The sequence below is a fragment of the Podarcis muralis genome, chromosome 5 (genome assembly GCF_964188315.1).
Source record: "Podarcis muralis chromosome 5, rPodMur119.hap1.1, whole genome shotgun sequence".
Lineage (NCBI taxonomy): Eukaryota > Metazoa > Chordata > Lepidosauria > Squamata > Lacertidae > Podarcis > Podarcis muralis.
In genome coordinates this window covers 80,183,170-80,204,733 of record NC_135659.1, presented here as the reverse complement: position 1 = coordinate 80,204,733, position 21,564 = coordinate 80,183,170, and the positions used below count along the sequence as shown (strand labels likewise).

Here is a 21,564-nt window from a genome sequence, read left to right as displayed (position 1 = left end):
GTGTGTCTCTATGTGTGCGTGAAGGGTTAAGCACCCTCTTCTCCCATCTGCTAATTCTCTCCTACACACACACACACACACACACACACACACACACACACAGAGGTTATTTCATCAAATTCAGATTTGGGAGCACACATTCACCAAGGTAGCGTTTGGTTCCACTGTGTGTGATAATTAAATATGTGTGTGGTATTTCTTTTCTTTTCTTTTTAAATAATTTTTATTCATTTTTAAACATATTAATTGTCATACATACCACAAACTTTCACATCTTATACAATCTTTTTGGACTTCCATCAGCACCTCTGATGATCCCCCATTTTTATCATTTCTTCTGCATTTCTTAAATTCATATTGCCTTTAATTATCTTAACTAACGCCTTCCTTTTTATCCAATTATGCAATAATTCAAATTATTCACCTCACAAAGCTTCCTGCAAACCTACAAATGTAATCTGGTCATCACAATTACTTTTCAAATAGTCCGTAAATTTACACCAATCATCTGTTAATCTCTGGTCCCGCCGGTTTCGAATTCTTCCTGTTAGTTTGTCTAATTCTGCATAGTCCATCAATTTCATCCTCCAATCTTCTTTCACACACGAAAGAAGTGTGTGATATTTCTTTTGTTTGTCTGGTAGTCTGGGGTCAGTCTCCTTAGTTCATGGATGGCTATTCCATGGCCCTCCAGGTATTTATGGATTCCAGTTCCCATCATTCCTCACCATTAGACATGCTGGTCAGGGCTGATAGGGGTTGCAATGCGACAATATCTGGAGGGCAACAGGTTTCCCTTCCCTAAAGGTAAAGGCACCCCTGCCCGTACGGGCCAGTCTTGCCAGACTCTAGGGTTGTGCTCCCATCTCACTCAAGAGGCCGGGGGCCAGCGCTGTCCGGAGACACTTCCGGGTCACGTGGCCAGCATGACATCGCTGCTCTGGCGAGCCAGAGCCGCACACGGAAACGCCGTTTACCTTCCCGCTTGTAAGCAGTCCCTATTTATCTACTTGCACCCGAGGGTGCTTTCGAACTGCTAGGTTGGCAGGCGCTGGGACCAAACGACGGGATCGCACCCCGCTGCAGGGATTCGAACTGCCGACCTTTCGATCGGCAAGCCCTAGGCGCTGAGGCTTTTACCCACAGTGCCACCCGCGTCCCTGCCTTAGACAACCCCAAAGTTTTTCTGCATTTTATCGGTTACCATAGGATAAGCATTTTTCTTGTTTGTTACAAACACCACAGCTTTCAACTACTTCAGCCGCAGCTGAAAGAAAGTTTAGCTCAGGCTATACCTCTGAAGCAAATCCTAAACTGCAGAGTCAACTGGAGACTTTACAGTTGATGATGGGCTGCTTAATTACTTCTGCTAAATTATTTATGCAAGGAACAAACTTATTCTCTAATTAGCCAGTCTAGTGCATTTGGAAGCATTTGTAGCACACTCACGAACAGTCCCAGAGACAAATGAAGCAGTGAAGCCATGACAGGAGTGAGCCAGCAGTAAATTACACCAACGAGCTGGAGTTAACTCCTTTTTTAAAGCAAAAACAGGATCTGCACAGGAGTGTGAGGCCTAAGGAGCACAGCAACTCATTTCCAGCAGGTCTTGCTCCCATGAAGCAGTTGCTGAAACTGAAGTTGCCCAACTCCCCACAGCTGCATCCAGGGTTTTCTCCAAACAATCTGATACTGCACCTGCATGAAGCTAACTTTGCCTCCACTCTTTTTATGCCTCTTCTGGCTCTGGGAGACCAGTGGAGAGGAGAGCTGGTCACAGCAGGAGGGGGAGACACCCGTGCCTCTTCACCAGCCAGACTCATCCCTGCTTCTTGGCCTCCCTCCTCTCCAGCCTCCGCTTCTACCGCTGATTCTGGACTGCATTCTGCCACCGACTCCCCCTGCTCACTAAACACTGTTACCTCTTCAGCTTTCGACACCTCTTCCCAGTCTTCTCTCACTTCTCCCTCTGACCACTCATTGTTATTCTACCACCAATCCCTCGGATCTGAGCCTTCTTTCATGCTTCCTCCCACCATTCCTCTGCAGCCAATCAGTCCGTGACAAGATATCATGAATAATCATTTATGTAGTCTGTGTGAGAGATAGAAAAGTTGCATGCAGATTGCAAGGGGGAAATCAAGAGGATTTGGCTTTCTAAACCATTTAGTGTTTTGTTTTGTTTTTGCATATCACATTAAAGCCGGCATTTTATTTTTATTTTTTTATTATGAAATTTTTATTTAGATTTTCTGTCATACAACTGAAAAGAGAAAGAGAAATAATACATAACAGAAAAGAAACATTAAATCATTATACATTAAATCATTATACAATATCCCAAAAGAAAAAAAACATAAACAAAATAAAACAAACCCACCACCCTGTTTAGCATCCCTCAAACCGCTACTCGTCTTGTCTGGAATCAATTTTACCCTTATCACTGCATTCTGCTTGTTTTTATTTTCTCTATATACATATATCTCTCTTTGATAGATTATTGTTTTGATGCATTTACATTCTTAGTCGAAGCATATTAGCATGTATTTTTAGAGCAGTATTTTGTCAAAGCATTGCCATTCATTTTTTAGTTTTTGATTTGACTGCTGTCGTATAGATGCTGTTAATTTAGCCAATTTTAAATATTCGTTTAATTTAAGAATCCATTCCTCCTTGGTTGGTAGCTATTTAGCTTTCCATTTAGATGCTATTACTATCCTAGCTGCAGTGGTCGCATATAAGAAAATTCTTTTTTTCGATTTCGGTATTTCTTTTCCTAATAGGCCCAGTAAGTAAGCCTCTGGTTTTTTCGTTAATGGGATTTTAAGCATTTTTTTCAACTCCTCATGTATTTCTCCCCAGAAGTACTTAATTGGGGTACAACTCCACCACATATGCATTGTTGTTCCAGCTTCCTTGTTGCATTTCCAACAGAGGTTGGATTTCAGTTCATAGATTTTTGCTAATTTGACTGGTGTTAAATACCACCTGTAGAACATTTTGATGAAATTTTCTTTTATTGTACTACAGGCGGTAAATCTTATATCTTTCTGCCAAAGTTTCTCCCATTGCTCTAAATATATTGTATGGCCGAAGTCTTGCGCCCATTTAATCATTGTCTCTTTCACTTCCTCATCAGTCATGTCCAGATCTAACAAAAGGTTATACATTTTAGATTATATATATATATATATAATAGTGCTTCATACATTAATGAATTCTCTTTAGTGAAGCCTTTCTTCGAGTCTGAATTAAAGACACTTCCAAGTTGTATATGTTGCCATCTGTCGGAGACATAATGCCTTATTTCTTCATATGGTCGTCTTCTTAATTTACCTTGATCTTACATTATCAAATCTCTATATGTTGCCCATTCCTTGTTCATGTTTAGTTTTTTCATGGCACGGGCTTCTAGAGGTGAGAGCCACCATGGTGTCATTGGCTCCAGTCTTGATTTGTACTTGCTCCAGACTTTAAATAATGCATTTCTAATTAAATGGCTGTTGAAATCTTTATGGGCTAAATCATTTAGTGTTAACCAGTCCTTTCTTTTTCAGATATAGTCGGTGCTAACCATTTCTTAAAAAGGCACTTTCATTAGCTGTTACTGTATTTGAGCACTCACAAATAACAGGATACTGTAGACCTACCGGTAGTTAAGTCTCCTTGCTAGCATCACTGAAACGGTTTGTTGCCACTGACGTGAACAATGTTTACTGCTGACCAATCTGTCCTGTCAATCACCATAGTCTTGTGGCAGCCTAAAAACTGACAGATGTATTGTGTCATAAGTCTTCATGGACTAGCGTTCATCTCTATGACAAGTTTTGTTGTTGTTTAGTCGTGTCTGACTCTTCGTGACCCCATGGACCAGAGCACGCCAGGCACTCCTGTCTTCCACTGCCTCCCGCAGTTTGGTCAAACTCATGTTTGTAGCTTCGAGAACACTGTCCAACCATCTCGTCCTCTGTCGTTCCCTTCTCCTTGTGCCCTCCATCTTTCCCAACATCAGGGTCTTTTCCAGAGAGTCTTCTCTTCTCATGAGGTGGCCAAAGTATTGGAGCCTCAGCTTCAAGATCTGTCCTTCCAGTGAGCACTCAGGGCTGATTTCCTTAAGAATGGAGAGGTTTGATCTTCTTGCAGTCCATGGGACTCTCAAGAGTCTCCTCCAGCACCATAATTCAAAAGCATCAATTCTTCGGCGATCAGCCTTCTTTATAGTCCAGCTCTCACTTCCATACATCACTACTGAAAAAACCTTAGCTTTAACTATACAGACCTTTGTTGGCAAGGTGATTTCTCTGCTTTTTAAGATGCTGACAAGTTTACTGGTCCACAAAAGCTTATGCCTTAATACAGTTGTCCTTGCTGGGGCTGATGGGAGCTGTAGCTGAACAACATCTGGGGGGCTATAGATTTCCCCACACTTGCCCTAGACAATCTGGGTGTGCAGTACAGGCAGAGAGTCCTCTCATCCCTGCCCTTTGAGAGCTGCTAAGTAGATCCTGCTCATAGTTCCATCAATTAATTATCCAGTCATGGACCTTCAGAGTAGGACCTTCTTACCAGTTGCTCCAACCCCTCTGGGAGGCGGCATGCTTGGCTACTATCATTGGCTACTTTTAGAAAAGTAACAAAAACTCATCTGATAGTTTTTGAGACTATTATCTGGTAAAACTGCTGCAGGCTGATTTTAGTTGTTGATTTTGTTCTTCTGCTTTATCAGTTACAAAGGTTGCATTCTCTCTTTCTCCTTCCCCCCCCCCCTTGCAAACTGCTGTATTATTATTATTTTAAGCAGCACATAACTATTGCAAAATAAATAAATCGAGGGAACCTGAACATATCTGGGGAGAAAGGACTTTTCACCGTTGGTGGATATTATGAAAGATTAGTGTCTACTGAAGCATTCATGTCACTATAAACCAGCAACCTGCAACATATCATTGTAAGAATCAAAGGCCCTTTTTTCCATTCTAAGAGCACAGAAAGTCTATTAAACCAGCCGTGGCCAATTTGATTAGCAACTCCAGATTTCTTCCAAATGGTTTATGTTCCTTAAATCTAATGTTTTGTTTTGTAATTTGGTTCCTAATCTTCTCTTGATATGTAAAACCAGGAAGAGAAGAGTACAATTTAATGATGCCCCATTATAAGGTAGCTTTCTCATCCTATTCCGTCCTCAACTTCCAAAAATTGAGATTTCAAATAATTGTTTCATGATTTCCTGTTTGTGGTTAGAACGTCACACACACACACACACGCACACACACACACACACACACACACACACACACACACAAAATTAAGGCAGCCAGGGAAGGGGGCAGGCTCTGTCCCTGCCACTCTCAATCTCTCTCTCTCTCTCTCTCTCTCTCTGCGTGTGTGTGTTTGTGTATGTGAGTGTGTACAAATCCACCCACCCTTCTTTCCCTGCCAGGGACTCAAGGTGGCTTGCAGATCATGATGCTTTTTGCTTGAATGCCAAGGCAAAGGCCCCCTTTGACTGTGGCTGGATAGCTCAGTCGGCAGAGCATGAGACTCTTAATCTCCAGGTCATGGGTTTGAGCCCCATATTGGGCAAAAGGGTTTCTGCCTTGCAGGGGGTTGGACCAGATGTCCCTCGTGGGTCCTTCCAACTCCTATGATTCCATGCATACCACAGTGCAAAGTACAGAGGCCCCATGTGTACCAGCTGTACTTGGTGGGGCACCGTTCTAATGGACAAGTGTAGATAAGGAGGAGGTCCTACCCATGCCTTGCCACTGGTGTGTTCATTCCACATGAGGGATAAGAGCCTGAAATGGGCTAAAGTCATTGAATCTTGAAACCTCCCACAAATGATCACTCTTCTGCTTTCTATCACATTCATCGTTGTAAAAAACACACAGTCAAGTTGAGCAACCATGTGTTTCTTCTTATTGCATGATTTAGTTATAACATGGGAGGCCCAAGTTGTTAATCCGAATGCCTGCAGAGATATGTTGAAACACAAATATCTGCTCCTATGTATATTTTACAATTCCCCTCTATGAACTTCAGTGCTAGAAAGTTTGCTGACACTCGGGTTATATTTTAATTTTGGAAATGTGCATCTAGCCCAAGGCCACTTCTGCATTTTGTTCTGAAACAATCAAAATTCCCCTTTGCTCTTTTCTGCGCAACATTGCCAGCCTTCCTCAGATTTCCACCTACTGGTCACAGTTGAACTCATCCTCAAGCAAGACTGGGGGAAATGATGTCTTCATTACAATGACTCGCTGCATTTCCTTCCTCTACAGGTTTGCTGAACAGGCAGTATTTGTACTTTTCTGCTTATTCGCAATCCTGCTATTCTCCAGAGACCCTAAGTTCATCCCGGGCTGGGCAAGCTTGTTCACACCAGGGTAAGAAATTTATTTCTGTATATTTCTGTCAGGCCTTTGTTCTCCATCCCCCCTTCCACACAAACACCCCCCCCTCGCACCACCATTAATGTTTCATTTAAATGCTCATCTCAAGGAATTCTCTCAGAGTTTCTTTTTTGCCTGGGGCAGACATAGTATTCCCAGTCCCCTAACCTTGGGAGATGGTTGTGGCTGTGGGCCTCTTTGATCAGTAGTCAATCCATCAGTTATCAAGGGTCAAATTGAAGGTGGTTAACCTTCCTGAGACACATGTGCTTTCTCTTGCTTCTCTCTTCAGGTTGCATTTTCAAGCCTTACAGTCTGTTTTCTAAACAAAAAAAATTCCTTCCAGTAGCACCTTAAAGACCAACTAAGTTAGTTCTTGGTATGAGCTTTCGTGTGCATGCACACGAACTTAGTTGGTCTTTAAGGTGCTACTGGAAGGAATTTTTTTTGTTTTGACTATGGCAGACCAACACGGCTACCTATCTGTAACTAGTTTGTTTTCTAGTAGAACAGTTGCCTGGTTTAGGACTGTAACTCACAGATTTAAAAACAGATTTACAAATTATGAGTGTATCTGAAGATAAATAGGGACATAGAAAGCTGCCTCAGGCTGTGTACACATTGCCGTTTAGTCTGGCTCTGGTGTGCTCCCACCTCTGTTTTTCTGAATTTGCATACACATCATATTACCCAGGATGCAGAGCTATCCTGTAGTTTCTTGAGAAATAGTGCTGTTCCATGCATTTCCCCTCAAACCAGCTTCAATCCAAATGGAGAACTCAAGGTCACATTCACATCACAGTTAAGCTGAGGTGTGTACATTTGGGAGTGCCATTGCACATGTGCAGATGACAGCAGAAACTGAACAGGTTATGTGCCTTGGGTGAAGACACCCCTGCTCTTTCTCTGGTGCGTACAGTCATGTGTAAATGTGACTTGAAACACATTGGGGGAATCAACCTCTAGAACAGTGTTTCCCAACCGGTGTTCCGCGGCACACCAGTGTGCCGCGATACCTTGCCTGGTGTGCCGCGGGGAAAATTCAAAAGATTATTATTTTTTTGTAAAAGTCAAATTAGGTCCTAATCCAGGTGTCGGCAACCCGCGGCTCCGGAGCCGCATGCGGCTCTTTTACACCTTTGCCGCGGCTCCGGAGATCCTCGGGGACCCTGAGCAGAAAAGCAGAAGCGCCAGAAAGAGGAGGGGGATGGAGCTGGGCAAAGCAAGGCGGCGGCGGCAGCGGAGCTCGAGAGGCGGCGGCTGCTGGGATGGAGGAGGAGGCAGCGGCGGCCGGAGAAGGGCTGCTTCTGCTGCTGCCTCCGGAGGGAAGTTCTGCCAGGCGGCTTCATGGCTCATCCCAGGGTGGGATGGGCGGCGGCGGCGGCGAGGGGGATGCCTCGTCTGGAGGACAGTGAGGAAGCGGCCGAGCAGCTCACGGCGGCGCCTCTTCCCTCATGGTGCAGGGAGCGAGGAGGAAGAGGAGGAGGGCGGTGGCAGGAAGGTGCGCTAGGGCGCAGCGACGGTTCTCCCCCCAGGTGGACGCGGCTGCCACTCCCACCGCTGGCGGCTGCCACACATAGGCGCGTCCACACGCAGGCGCGCTCCCTCTCGTCGTCGCGGCAGCCCGCCCGCCCTCAGGCCCCGCGCGCCGCGCGACTTCGAGAGCTGCCCACCCAGGCCACGCTCTCCTCAGCTCCGCGTGCGAGGCACCTGAGGCGAGGGAGAGAGAGCGCGCGAGCTCGAGGGGAATGGCAGGGCGGGGTTTTTGTGTGTGTTTGTGGGGGGGGGGGTGGCGGTGGTGCTTCGGGATCCTTTTCCGTGCCTTGCTTCTGAGTGGCCGCCCAGTTGAGGGGAGAGCACCTGAGGAGAACCACAAAATGGGCCCGCCCTCCCTGTCAGGGAGGAAGGGGTGAATTACGTTAGGGACGAGGAGGGGGTCCAGAGGTAGCCAGCAGGAGAGGCGGGGGAGCACGAGAGCAATTGCAGAGGGAGGGGGGCTGTTAGGCACCAAAATCCTGCATGCGGGATTTCCCCCGTTCTCTCGTGCCTATGCAATTCCTGCCCTTCTCCCTTCCCCCTCGAGATTTGCTGCAGAGACAAGCAAATGAAGAAGAAAGGGAAGAGTATTAGCTGACATGTCCCCGGATCCCATGGAAAGCGCCACAGATTCCTTTGCTTACCAGCTCTTTTTATTTTAAGTTGGCTTCAAACCTGTAATTGTGTAGGTGTATGTATGTATACATATACACACATAAATATTCATATCTCTTCCCTCTCACCTTCCTTTCACCCAGTTTCTCTGGCACTGGTTTATAAATGCTGCTATGTAGAAATGGTGAGAAAGTTGCACCAGCAGAAGGAATGGATATGTGCTGTTAGTAAAAAGAGAGGGAGTTGAACTGCAGGGAGGGACAGACACTTTTCTATGTATTAATTTGTATAATGCCCTCTATGCACATGGTGCTTTGCAAAAAATGGATATGAGAGGTACCATACCCCTCTTTGCTATCTGAAATAGACTCAGGGAAAAGAGAGAGAGTGGGGGAAGGGGAAGAATGTGTGGTTATTTACATTTGGCTTGTTTTGCGGCTCCCAGTTTTGCTGCCTCCTCCCCCCAACCCCCAAAGCTTGGAGGTTCCCTGGCGCCGACCCGCAGGTTTGACCCCCTTCTCACACCTGTTCGCGCTCCTTGCACGGAATGGGGCGGATGGGGAGGAACGGGGCTCGCCGCTGCCTCCGCTCGCCCTCCCCCCCTCCGCCGGCGGTCCCGCGATTCTTGGCTTTTTGGCGGTTGGCACAGAAGGAAGGCAAGGGGGAGGGGGAAAAATTGAATCTTACACTTTCGTGCGTCCCTCCCGGCGTGACGCTGCACGCTGACGTCACGGGGCTGTAATGGTGGTGTGCCTCAAGATTTTTTTCATGAAACAAGTGTGCCTTTGCCCAAAAAAGGTTGGGAAACACTGCTCTAGAATGGTTTAAGCCACTAATGTGTACATACGACTTTTGCACTGAGTCAGACCATTGGTCTATCAAACTCAGTATTGTCCACATTGACTTGTGGTGGCTCTCCAGGGTTTCAGACACAGAGAGTTGCATCCACACTTCCATCTGCCCCACTGCTTCCCCTAGAGGAAACCTACAGTTTAGCACTGAATCGGAACCAATGGCAATTGGGCCTTCTGCGGATTGCTGTTTGTTCCGATTTAGCACTAAAGAGCGAGTCTTCTGGGGGAAGGCAGTGGGCAAAGGCAACATCACTCATCACCTAGAAAGCTTGGGACAAGTGGAAAGCTGTTAGGGCCTGTGTTTTCTAGGCATGGGAGGAGTAGAATGGTGGACGAGCCCAGAGTATTTCTTAGCACTCCCTGGTGATTCCAGGAATTGAGTCTGGAGTATCTGCATGCAAAGTCACTGACCTTGGTCTCCTTTGACAAATGTTTCTTCTCTTCCACCACTTATTCTTGAAATTCTCCCTCCCTCCCTCCCTCCCTCCCTGTTAGGTTTGTCACTGATGCAGTTACTGGAGTCACAATAGTGACAATATTGTTCTTCTTCCCGTCGAAAAGGCCGTCCCTTAAATGGTGGTTTGACTTGAAAGGTAAGCTTCTGGCTTTTGAAACCCTTTGACCTAGTTCTTCTGCTTTCTGTAGAATTGACTATAAAACTAGCCTTCAACAAGCACTAGGCACAGGGTCACTAGGTCACCATTTCCTGAATGACTCACCCATAGAGGAGCTTAGAGAACAATCTTACAAGGAAGAGAGCAGAGGAATAAGACTCATCTGTTGGCTCCTGATGTCCCAATGGGTCCCAACCAAGCATTAAAATACTCATCCCCTTTTCTTTTTAGAAAAGGGACACAGATATTCATCCTTTTCTGGTGCTGATTGGGAGATTTTCTCCCTGCCTAACAGTCCAAGGTTCTCCAAACACCATCTACTGCCCGCCATCTATATGTCCCTGGTGGTATCTTTTCTGCCTGTGAAGTGCTTCATGGTACGAAATAAACCAATGTGCTCACAGACATCTGGAACATTGGTACACAGATGAAATTAAAAACCTGGAAGATTATGTGACTTGCTTGCTGTTCAACAAAAGCACACAATATGAGGACTTGAGCAATTGCAAGGAATAGCTCTATGAAGGGTTAAGAGAGAAAAGTGGAAGCTATCTCTTGTTCAGCCTTCATGTGTTAATAAGGCCTCTCTTGTGAAATAGGGTACCTTGCTTTGCAAAAAAATCCTTTTATGACCTTTTATGGATGAGATCTGGGTTTTCCTTTACCATACATCTCACAATCTTTGAGCTGCGAGTAGAAAATTAACGTTGCGGTTAACTTAGATCCAAAGTGCAAATGAAAGGGGGAGGGGGATGTCCAAATGTTGCTGGACTACAGCTCCCATCATCCCTAACCATTCCCCTTGCTGGCTGGGTCTGATGGGAGTTGGAGTCCCACAACATCTGGTGGGCCACTGCTTCCCCCTCCCTGCCTTAGGCTGCGATCACAAAGTTTGCTAATCTCTCTCTATGTTCACAAACCTCTTTGTCTAGCATCAAACACAGAGAACCAGCCCTTGCTGACTTGGAGAAAAGCCCAGGAAAGTGTACCATGGAATATAATCCTATTGCTTGGAGGAGGTTTTGCCATGGCAAAAGGATGTGAGGTACGCTTGTTAGAATGCAGCCTGTAAAAAAATAAAAATGCACCACTTTCCATCTTTTCTAAAGGGACTGGGTTGTTGTTGTTTTTTAGGGCACCTGTCACGGACTGGTTGGATGCAGAGGAGCGGTGGGAGGCACTAGCTGGGGAACCCCCAAGGGAACCCCCAGGGGAAGAAGGCTCAAAGCCAGGGGATTGTTGGTGGGACAACAATGAGTGTTCAGAGGGAGAAGAGGGGGAGAGCAGACTGGGAGGAGGAGGCAACGGAAGCTGAAGAGGCAACAGGGTTTAGTGAGCAGGAAGAGGCTGTGGCAGAGGGCAGTCCAGGATCTGAAGCTGAAGCAGAGGCTGGAGAGGAGTGGGGTCAGGCTGCTGAAGAAGCCAGGGAGCCTCCCCCTCTGCTGTGACCAGCTCCCCTCCTCCCTGGTCTCCCAGAACACCCAGAGGAATGAAGAGGGCAGAGCAAAGAGAGATAAGGCGAAGGAGCCTCAGGTTCCTGGGGAAGGAGCTAGGGGAGGAGTTTTCAAGAGCGGTGGGAACACAGGGAGCTTCAGTCCTCGCAACTGTCTCCTTGGGGCAAGACCTGTGCTATGTTGGTTTCTTTGAATTAAAGAGTTAACTTCTCTGAAACCAGGTGTTTTATTGCTGAGCTGCTCCAGAGTTTGGCTCCTGACAGCATCATGACACTTGATTACTGCAGAACAAGCTACATGCTACTTTGCATGCATGTTTGCATTCATGTGTGTGACTAATTCGGAGCATGACCAGCTCTCTTTTTTTAACCATTCTTACACACACACACACAATGTTCTGGAAAATGGCCGCTTACCTGGAAATCTTGAGGAGTGATGGTTTGTGGGCTTAGCATGGCTGCAGTGTGGCCCAGAGCCATTTTACATCAATGGTCCTTGAGGCAATGCCTGCTTCTTCCCACCATGGCCATGGGTCAGCTGACTGGGGACCATTTCAAACGAGCCTATCAGGAGGCTGCCTGGAGTTGAGGTTGTGGCAGCAGACCTGAAATATGATTTGACCTGCATCATAGGGCGACACTCAACCTAGGGCCAGCTCAGCCCTCTCATCTGCCAGTTGGTGGGCTGTTTGATGTCAGATACATACCCAATGCCTTCGCCAAAGTCTACTTAAAATGTTGTGGCCTACTTCAACCCAAGTGGAGGTTTCTTCCTGTGGTAAATGTTAGCTTTGCTGGGGGTGATTTTAATCAAGACTAGAGCCAATCCCACCAGCCTGTTTGCACTGCACTGCTATTGACAGGAGATCAGATAAGCCCCACAGACGACTACTGCATTTAATGTAATGTGTAGTTCGGGCCTAAGCGCTAAAACAAGCAATACTTTCAGACATGGAAGAGCCTTGGTGAGTTGATTTGCCTGCTCATTTTCACATGCTAAAGTGGCCAAGTAGTGTTTGCACATTTTGTCATCCTAGGAAACATGACGAAACCAGGATTTTCTAGGATGTGGCCATAATCTTAGTATCCTCGCAAGGCCAAATTCACCACATAGCATTTGAGGAGAAAGTCATCTTGTGGTGAATATTCAACTTCAAAAATGGTCATGGGAGTTGGCTTTCATTTGCAGTAGATTTGTGTTTTAAGAGGACAAATGTCCCACAGCTCATACAAGCTGACAAAACTACCTCAGAGGAAGCTCTCTTATGCTGTGATAGCTTGACCATTGGTACCATACTGCCAGTGCTAAGGAAGATTTTGCCATGTATGGAGCATATATGTGGTAGTTTGGGTATTAAAATGGCGCCTGGGGGAGGGTAAATTTCATTTGCAAGTGAAATGATCTGTTCCTGAGTTACCATCTCATGACGAGAGCTGAAAAACACAGGAAAGAATCAGCCACCATAGAATCACTTGTGCAACCTGTGATTGTTTTTATATGTTTGTTTTTAGTACGTTGTTTTATTTTTTAATCATATTGTTTTAACAATGGTGTATTTGCTGCCCTGGGCTCCTTTAAGAGGATGGGTGGGCTTTAAATTTAACAAACACATAATTTTTCTACCTTGCTATAGGAGTCTGGCTTGTCTGTCTGGATTGGAGGCCAGCTTGATCCCCTGGAGAACCTCCCTCCTGCTGTAGCTGTTATTCTCATTACGGCAGTGATCGCGTTATTCACAGAATTTGCAAGTAACACAGCCACAATCATAATCTTCCTGCCTGTCCTGGCAGAACTGGTAAGGGGCATATGCACATCTTTCAACCAAGGGGTTAAGTTAAAGGTATGAATGTGAATGAATGTTTATTATTACGGCCAAACAACCAAGCATACTAAGTTAAGAGTAGAGTGGCCATTGCTGCTATTGAGAGAGAGGGAGGTAATTTATATATGTTGATTTATATGTATATATGCAGATTTAGACATAACTACTATAATGTAAATAGAAATTGGGACGCGCGTGGCGCTGTGGGTTAAACCACAGAACCTAGGACTTGCCGATCAGAAGGTCGGCGGTTCGAATCCCTGCGACGGGGTGAGCTCCCGTTCTTCTGTCCCTGCTCCTGCCAACCTAGCAGTTCAAAAGCATGTCAAAGTGCAAGTAGATAAATAGGTACCGCTCTGGCGGGAAGATAAACAGCGTTTTCGTGCGCTACTCTGGTTCTCCAGAAGTGGCTTAGTCATGCTGGCCACATGACCCAGAAGCTGTACGCCAGCTCCCTCGGCCAATAAAGCGAGATGAACGCCGCAACCCCAGAGTCGGTCACGACTGGACCTAATGGTCAGGGGTCCCTTTACCTTTTAAATAGAAATTAATCTCACCATAGCGGAGAAGATTTGACCTGGGTGACCAGCATGCCTGTTCTGTCTGCTATCCAAGTGCAAATGGGCAACTTCAAGGCTCCTCCTGTTCTTTCTTCTTATGGTTCTTTGAACTGGACTTGGGCAGGACAGCTCTTCAAATAGAGGACACCTTCGAGTAGAAGACTCTTTAAATAACTCTTTAGATATGAGGTATTCCTTAGCAAGTTGAACACATGGCTCACCCTAATCTTGGGTGGTAGGAGGAAGGTTGGCCTATATCATCATCATCATCATCATCATCATCATCATCATTATTACATCCCATCCTTCACTCAAAGATCTCAAGGCGGTGTACATTTGGTTTCTCGTCTGCATTCTGTCCCTCATTACCAACAACTCCATGTGGAGTAACTAGTGGGAGACTCAAAAGTACTTTTCAGCTTTACTTCTGAAAAATATTACTAGGCTGACAACTCAAGGCAGACAGACAGCTTTTGAACCCACAGAGTCCACATGTACTATTCTCAGTGAACAGCATGCCCTCTTCTGACCTGCTTATTCTGCCTGAGGAAACTTCTGGACTCAGCTGAATAGGATTTTGTGTTATGATTGGGCTTCCTTCCACAATTCCCCATATTCAGATAGCCAGAAATAAGGCTCCTTGTGCCTATTTCAAGAAGGCTGTCTCTCTCTCTCTCTCTCTCTCTCTCTCTCTCTCTCTCTCTCTGTGTGTGTGTGTGTGTGTGTGTGTGTGTGTGATGGAAAACAAATCTCCAGTGGCCTGATTCACACAACACGATAAACCAAACTCTGGTTTATTGGGACCACACAAACATGCAGCTTGCTGGAGAGGTACTTTACTCCTCCCTAGCCTTTTATTACTCCCACACTGCGGACCTTAAGTTGTTCTTGGACACTAGTTCCCATCAGCCTCACCTATCATCGCCAATAATCAGGGATGATGGGAGTTGTAGTCCAGCAACATTGAAAAAGATGCAGGCTCCTCATTCCTGGTCCAGCATGTTCTACCAGGGTCATCTGGAGCAGGTGTTGGGAAACCTTTGACCTTCCAGATGAACTGCAACTACCATCAGCCCCAGCAATTATGACTAATGGGTAGGGTTGATGGGAGCTGCAGTTCAGCAACATCTGGAGGGCCAAAGGTTTCCCATGCCAAATCTAGTGGAAGCTTTCAGAAGGATCTATGATCACACAAAAACTTCTTTGCAGTCTTTTCAAGAATCTCATGAGATGCTTACAGTTCAGCTAATAAATCATAACACACCACCCCCCTTTTTGTTTTTTTCAAGGCCATTCGTCTGAAAGTGCATCCCCTCTACTTAATGATACCAGGAACCATAGGATGTTCATTTGCTTTCATGCTTCCAGTCTCTACACCCCCAAATTCAATTGCCTTTGCTTCTGGGCACTTACTGGTTAAAGATATGGTAAGTAATTTTACATAGTAATCACTATCAATAGCTTAATTATCAAGAGCAGGAGAAGGCCATAGAGGTGAGGAAAGGGTGTTCAGTTCTCTTCCCCTGCCAAACTTCCCCAAAACAGCCTCTCTCAGGAGCAGCTATTTGTATTTCGGGGGAAGCTCACCTTGGTTCCAATGGAGGCTTCCCTTGAGATGCAAACAGCAGCTTCAGTCGGGTTCTGGTTTCCCTTTGACTGCTATTTACATAATAAAAAGGCATGCACCTTACTTGCATTCACGCAAGTGATGGCATGTCTAATGTGGCATGCCCTATCCAACTATTTGTGCCCAGGAGAATGGATGAAATCAAGACATCAAACTGTTTATTCCTGCTTCACTCACAGTAAATTATTGTTGGGTATTCCAGCAGTAAGTTAGCACCAAATTATGTCTGGTCAACTGTAGAAGCACACTGGATGAAACACACATCTCTGCCACCACTTTCACAAGGTCTTCATTCCTTTCCAAAATGTGGGCAGAATATTACTAAATTTTAGGTTTGTTTGTTTTTGAAGGAATTGCTTAGCTGTGGGTGGGTGGCATTAGCAAGTTCAGCTGCGTGACAACCATTTTGAAAGTGGAGCTGAGAGGAACTGAGAAGGGGCAAATTCTGTCGCTTAGTTCGCTATCCACTTCCTCTCAACTTTGTTTACAAAATGGCAGCCAGGCTACCAGTCTCTCAGCTCAATCTACAGTGAGGGGAGTGCCTTGGATTTTAAAGCACAACAGACCAGGGGCTATGGTCCACCAGCTCTTCCCAAATTTGCCCCTGAACTTTGGGGAAATTTCTTCTCGCACCCTGAAAAACAAACAAAACAAAACCAAACCCTGAATGTTTCACTGTGAAGAACATTCAGTGCAGGCCTAAGTAGGAGCCTATTCAGCAGCAAAGTGCCAATGTTCATATGTGTCTAAGACCAAGGGTACTTTCAGATTGGGGTTTAACATTGCAAATGGTTAGGTGAGATATTGCCAACAGGACCCTGTCAACAGGCTTTGTAAATAGCTAAACAAATAACCCATAATGGATTTCACCTGGAAAGAGTAATTCCAGTTTTTGGGGGGAGGTGGCGTGAGATTCAGGCTGGCATTTTGATGTCAATGACATCATTTGGACACTGCAATAAACTTACATCCATGAGGAGCACTGATGCCACAATAAACACCCACCTGGAAGCACCCATAGCAGTTTTTCAGTATTACAGAAGAAATTGGGAATTAGGTGTGAACGAAATTTTCAGTTTTTAAGGTTCAGTAAGGTTTGCTCACAAATGTGAGGGCTGACAATGGAAAAGTTAATCCTAGTGTTTGTTGGCAAGCTTCTATATTTATTCTATTCAAAGAACATAATTCCAGCAGAGAACTAACAAGTAATTGCAGTCTCACCCCTGGCTCCTGTCACTCTTCATTTGTTTTCAAGTTTCCAGGGCTTGAGGGTATGAACTAACCAAAGCCTTGTTTAAAAAGAGATGGAAAACAGGAATTTGCCAATTATTCCAAATGAATTTTTTCCAAGCAGATCATCACCAGATATTTTCTCACTTACTCTTACCTAAAATGCATAGTACAAATGGTTACATTTCTGTCCTGTTATCAGACTTTGAAACAGCATGAAATTCCAGCACTAGAATTTTCTTGACTTCACTGATTGGGTATGAGTTATTTGTCCAAACATGCTTAGAACAATTTCACTGATGGTTTTCATTCAGGAAGAGGCCTAGATGAAGGAAGGATGGAAGAAATTGCAACATACTACCTTAGGAGAGATAGAATGCACATTTATAATTTAGTTAAACGGTCAAAGACAGGTAGGGGGGACACTCACCTGTCAAAATCTCCTTTGCAGCTTTACCAGCTTCCCTTTGAAGCTGGCTCTTTCTTTCTTTAAAGAGGATTTGATTTGTAAACCCCAATGCATTGTTCTCCATTATACAAAAACCATTCACCCAGAAGGCAGGTTTAGCTCTAATGAATTTACAGGAGCGTAGAGGCTTGTTCGGAGAAACTTCTTGACAGTTCAACAATGGAACCGATTACTTAGAAGGCTTGTGTGGAGGACTCCCTGGTCCTGAATAGGGTAACTGTGCCCCTGAAGGACCAGGTGCGCAGCCTGGGAGTCATTTTGGACTCACAGCTGTCCATGGAGGCGCAGGTCAATTCTGTATCCAGGACAGCTGTCTACCAACTCCACCTGGTACGCAGGCTGAGACCCTACCTGCCCGCGGACTGTCTCGCCAGAGTGGTGCATGCTCTAGTTATCTCCCGCTTGGACTACTGCAATGCGCTCTACGTGGGGCTACCTTTGAAAGTGACTCGGAAACTACAACTAATCCAGAATACGGCAGCTAGACTGGTGACTGGGGGCGGCTGCCGAGACCACATAACACCGGTCTTGAAAGACCTACATTGGCTCCCAGTACGTTTCCGAGTACAATTCAAAGTGTTGGTGCTGACCTTTAAAGCCCTAAATGGCCTCGGCCCAGCATACCTGAAGGAGCGTTTCCACCCCCATCGTTCTGCCCGGACGCTGAGGTCCAGCACCGAGGGCCTTCTGGCAGTTCCCTCATTGCCAGAAGCTACAGGGAACCAGGCAGAGGGCCTTCTCGGTAGTGGTGCCCGCCCTGTGGAACGCCCTCCCAACAGATGTTAAAGCGATAAATAACTACCTGACATTCAGAAGACATCTTAAGGCAGCCCTGTTCAGGGAAGTTTTTAATATATTATATTTTAGTGTATTTTTGGTTTCTATGGAAGCCGCCCAGAGTGGCTGGGGTACAGATAATAAATTATTATTATTATTATTATTATTATTATTATTATTATTATTATTGTGATTCTCCCTCCCCAGAAGTCTTTGGACAGCCACTTTGGAAAGCTTTGTGTTTTCTGCATCACACAGCGGGTTGGGCTCTATGATGCCATAGATCATCATGATCTCTAAATCTGTTTCACCCCTCGTGGGTTTCTTCCACAGGCAAGGACGGGTCTGCTTATGAATCTGATGGGAGTTTTGTTTCTGAGTCTGGCTATCAACACTTGGGCCACGAGCATCTTTCAACTGGGCAGCTTCCCTGACTGGGCCAACATCCATTCAGAAAACACGACCCTGCTGGTGGATGTGCAGAACGTCACTCTAAACTCAATGAGTAAATTATGAACAGGACAACCTTGTTGTGGGAGGAGCGCTCCCCCTTCAAATTTGGGCACTGAATTAGAGCCACAGCAAGTACAAGAACGCACAGGTGATGGCGTCGTTGATGCCCCTCCTTATACAGGACTGCCATGTTCCTTTTATGTTTGTTTTTATAAATATTCGTGAGTACTCACTGGATAATTATTTTGTGCCTTGGAATAGTCTCTCCACTTTCATGCCAAAAACCTCCCATCAGGCAGTTCTTAGGTAGGTTTAGACCTTAGTGCTGTATTGAATTCCACCCTTTGAGTGTGAATCCTAGGACACTGTGTGTAAATAAACAGTGACTGTGAACTGCAAGCCCTCTGCAAGTAGCTGCAGCGGATTCTGTGAAAAACTGCCAAGTCAGGAACACTATTAGTACACATATTATACCCAATCAGATCATATCCATTATCCAAATGTCATGTCTTGTTAGACCTTGTACAGCCATGATCCTAAAATCTGCCTATAGTGGTCTGTAGCCCGACTACTCACACAAAATGCCCCTATAGCCCCTATAGCCAATGGAATATTGGAAGATGCCTTGTACTGAGTGAGAATGAGAGGGAGATACCTCAGTATAATCTGTCTGCTGCTGTATTGTCTCACAGGCAGCAGCTCCCTGGGGTCTTAGTCAAGGTCTTTCTCAGTCGTAGGTGGAGATGCTGGAGTTTGTACAGGGTACCATTTGCATGCAGTGATAAACCAAAAGAAAGAGATCCCTCAATAAGACATGCAAAATATTCAGGTCATGGACCAAAGAATGAATGACAAGAAGAATAAATTAGTAATGAAATTCACATATAAGGATACAAAACAATATGAAATTATGTTTCAATGGAATAAATAACCAATGTAAAACCTGAATATAAGCAGAAGCAATAAACCACCCAGATATCAGTGATAAACAATCCCAAATGCATATGTTGTAGAATACTACATAATCCAAATACTATATAGCAGTAGAACTGCAGGTGAATGATGAAAATTCACTGGGATGAAGCCAGACGTTTTAACCATGGCTGTAGCAGATCCTTCCCCGGCACTGTGATCCAAGCTTATACGCTTGCCTCATTTTAAAGTGGTACATATGTTTAGACCTATCTGTATTCATTCTACAGCTTACAAAAAATGAATTAAGAACAGTGGGAATGACTACTCCAGAGACTGGCAGGAGAAGTATATTGGTGACAACACAGGTGCTAGCCAGTAGGTGCTCTCCATAAGTAGCTTTGCCTATGTTCAGAACCAAACCAAACCAAATATACAAACTTGGCTTTTCAGAGGTCATTCTGGGACAGAAAGACGTGTGTTCACATTGCCCATAGGAGGACACTTCTATACTGACACCGCCGCTCTTAAATGTTACATCTGTCTTCATCCTGAGTGAGCTTAATCTTTCACTCTAAGGCAGCTCACCATCTAGCAGCCACAAACAAATGGGAAGGGTTGTGACCTACCTCACAGGGTTGTTGTGAGGATGAGTGATATAATGGTGGTAGAGGATTGAAGGGTTGTAGAAGTGATAAATGCAAGTCACTCAGCTGCTGATGCTGACTTGAGAATTGTGGATAAGTGGTGCGAATGTGCACCCTTAGCTGTGTGAAATATGTCTCTCTGTATTGGTCTTAACTATGCAAACCTTAAAAGTCTAAACTGTGGAGACTGGCATGCCAACAAGAGATGTGCTAACTTAGTCGACATTTCCAGAGGATTATTATTGTTGGGATTTAAGGGGGGGAGGGGTTGATTCTTTGATTTCTTTTTATATAAAACTGATTATTTGGGTACTTTCAATGAAAGTGTTTGTAAATGGACAGTGATTCTAATCACCTCTGTAATGCAAATTCTACCTTTTGACGCTGTGTGTGTTTGTAAGAAATGGACTTATCGTTAATGAAATATCACTGCTGAAAGCATGTTTTGAAAGATACGACACTGGAAGTTGCGTTGGGGCTGGGGCTGGGGAGGAGGCTTAAAAGCGAATTCTTGATGTGATGCCGAAGGAAAGATTCAGTGGCTTTGTAATTCTGCTGCCTTGCCTTATTCAGGATCTGTTCCTGGACCACAGCTGGTGAATACAGCCATTAGATCTACATCTCTCTCTCTCTCCTTCTCTTTAATCACAGTTGCTGCTGCTTTGAAAACCGCATTAAAATTGCATCATGGATACAAGTGTAACCAGAGGTCAAGCCAAAAGCACAAGAAATGCATCATCAACTAAGATCAATCATTGCTGCCCAAGCCTCACCATTATGAGAATTGAAAATGCAATGCATTTATCAGCCTCTTTCTTGCACTATTAATATCTACACTTCTTACTCTTAGGGAAAGTGTGGTGCTTATGTCTCTCCTGCTGCACATTGTCATGGGTTCGTGAGCATTACAGGAGACAGTACTCAAAAAGAAAGGTATCCCAATGGAAAATGTAGGATGTAATCCTATGCAGACTAGGTAAAGGTAAAGGGACCCCTGACTGTTAAGTCCAGTCATGGACGACTCTGGGGTTGCGGTGCTCATCTCGTTTTACTGGCCGAGGAAGCCGGCGCTTGTCTGCAGACAGCTTCCAGGTCATGTGGTCAGCGTGACTAAGCTGCTTCTGGCGAACCAGAGCAGTGCATGGAAATGCCGTTTACCTTCCCACCGGAGCGGTACCTATTTATCTACTTGCACTTTGATGTGCTTTCAAACTGCTTGGTTGGCAGGAGCAGGGACCGAGCAATGGGAGCTCACCCCATCGTGGGGATTCGAACCGCCAACCTTCTGATCAGCAAGCCCTAGGCTCAGACTTTGTTGTTGTTTAGTCATTTAGTCGTGTCTGACTCTTTGTGACCCCATGGACCAGAGCACGCCAGGCACTCCTGTCTTCCACTGCCTCCCACAGTTTGGTCAGACTCATGTTTGTAGCTTCGAGAACACTGTCCAACCATCTCATCCTCTGTCGTCCCCTTCTCCTTGTGCCCTCCCATCTTTCCCAACATCAGGGTCTTTTCCAGGGAGTCTTCTCTTCTCATGAGGTGGCCAAAGTATTGGAGCCTCAGCTTCAGGATCTGTCCTTCCAGTGAGCACTCAGGGCTGAT

General features: G+C 45.2%; 1 protein-coding gene across 2 annotated transcripts in view; it reads left to right on the top strand.

The window, feature by feature from the left end:
• The window catches only part of SLC13A3 (solute carrier family 13 member 3), a 48,592-nt gene extending 28,012 nt beyond the window's left edge, over nt 1–20,580 (top strand). For both annotated transcript variants that reach the window (XM_028735096.2, XM_028735095.2), the window contains exons 8-13: nt 6,282–6,386; nt 9,893–9,990; nt 10,944–11,056; nt 13,099–13,260; nt 15,137–15,274; nt 18,284–20,580. In XM_028735096.2, coding sequence (XP_028590929.2) covers nt 6,282–6,386; nt 9,893–9,990; nt 10,944–11,056; nt 13,099–13,260; nt 15,137–15,274; nt 18,284–18,466 — 799 coding nt within the window. In that variant the 3' untranslated portion in view covers nt 18,467–20,580. The remainder of the gene's footprint in view (nt 1–6,281; nt 6,387–9,892; nt 9,991–10,943; nt 11,057–13,098; nt 13,261–15,136; nt 15,275–18,283) is intronic.
• Nucleotides 20,581–21,564: the final 984 nt, after the last annotated feature.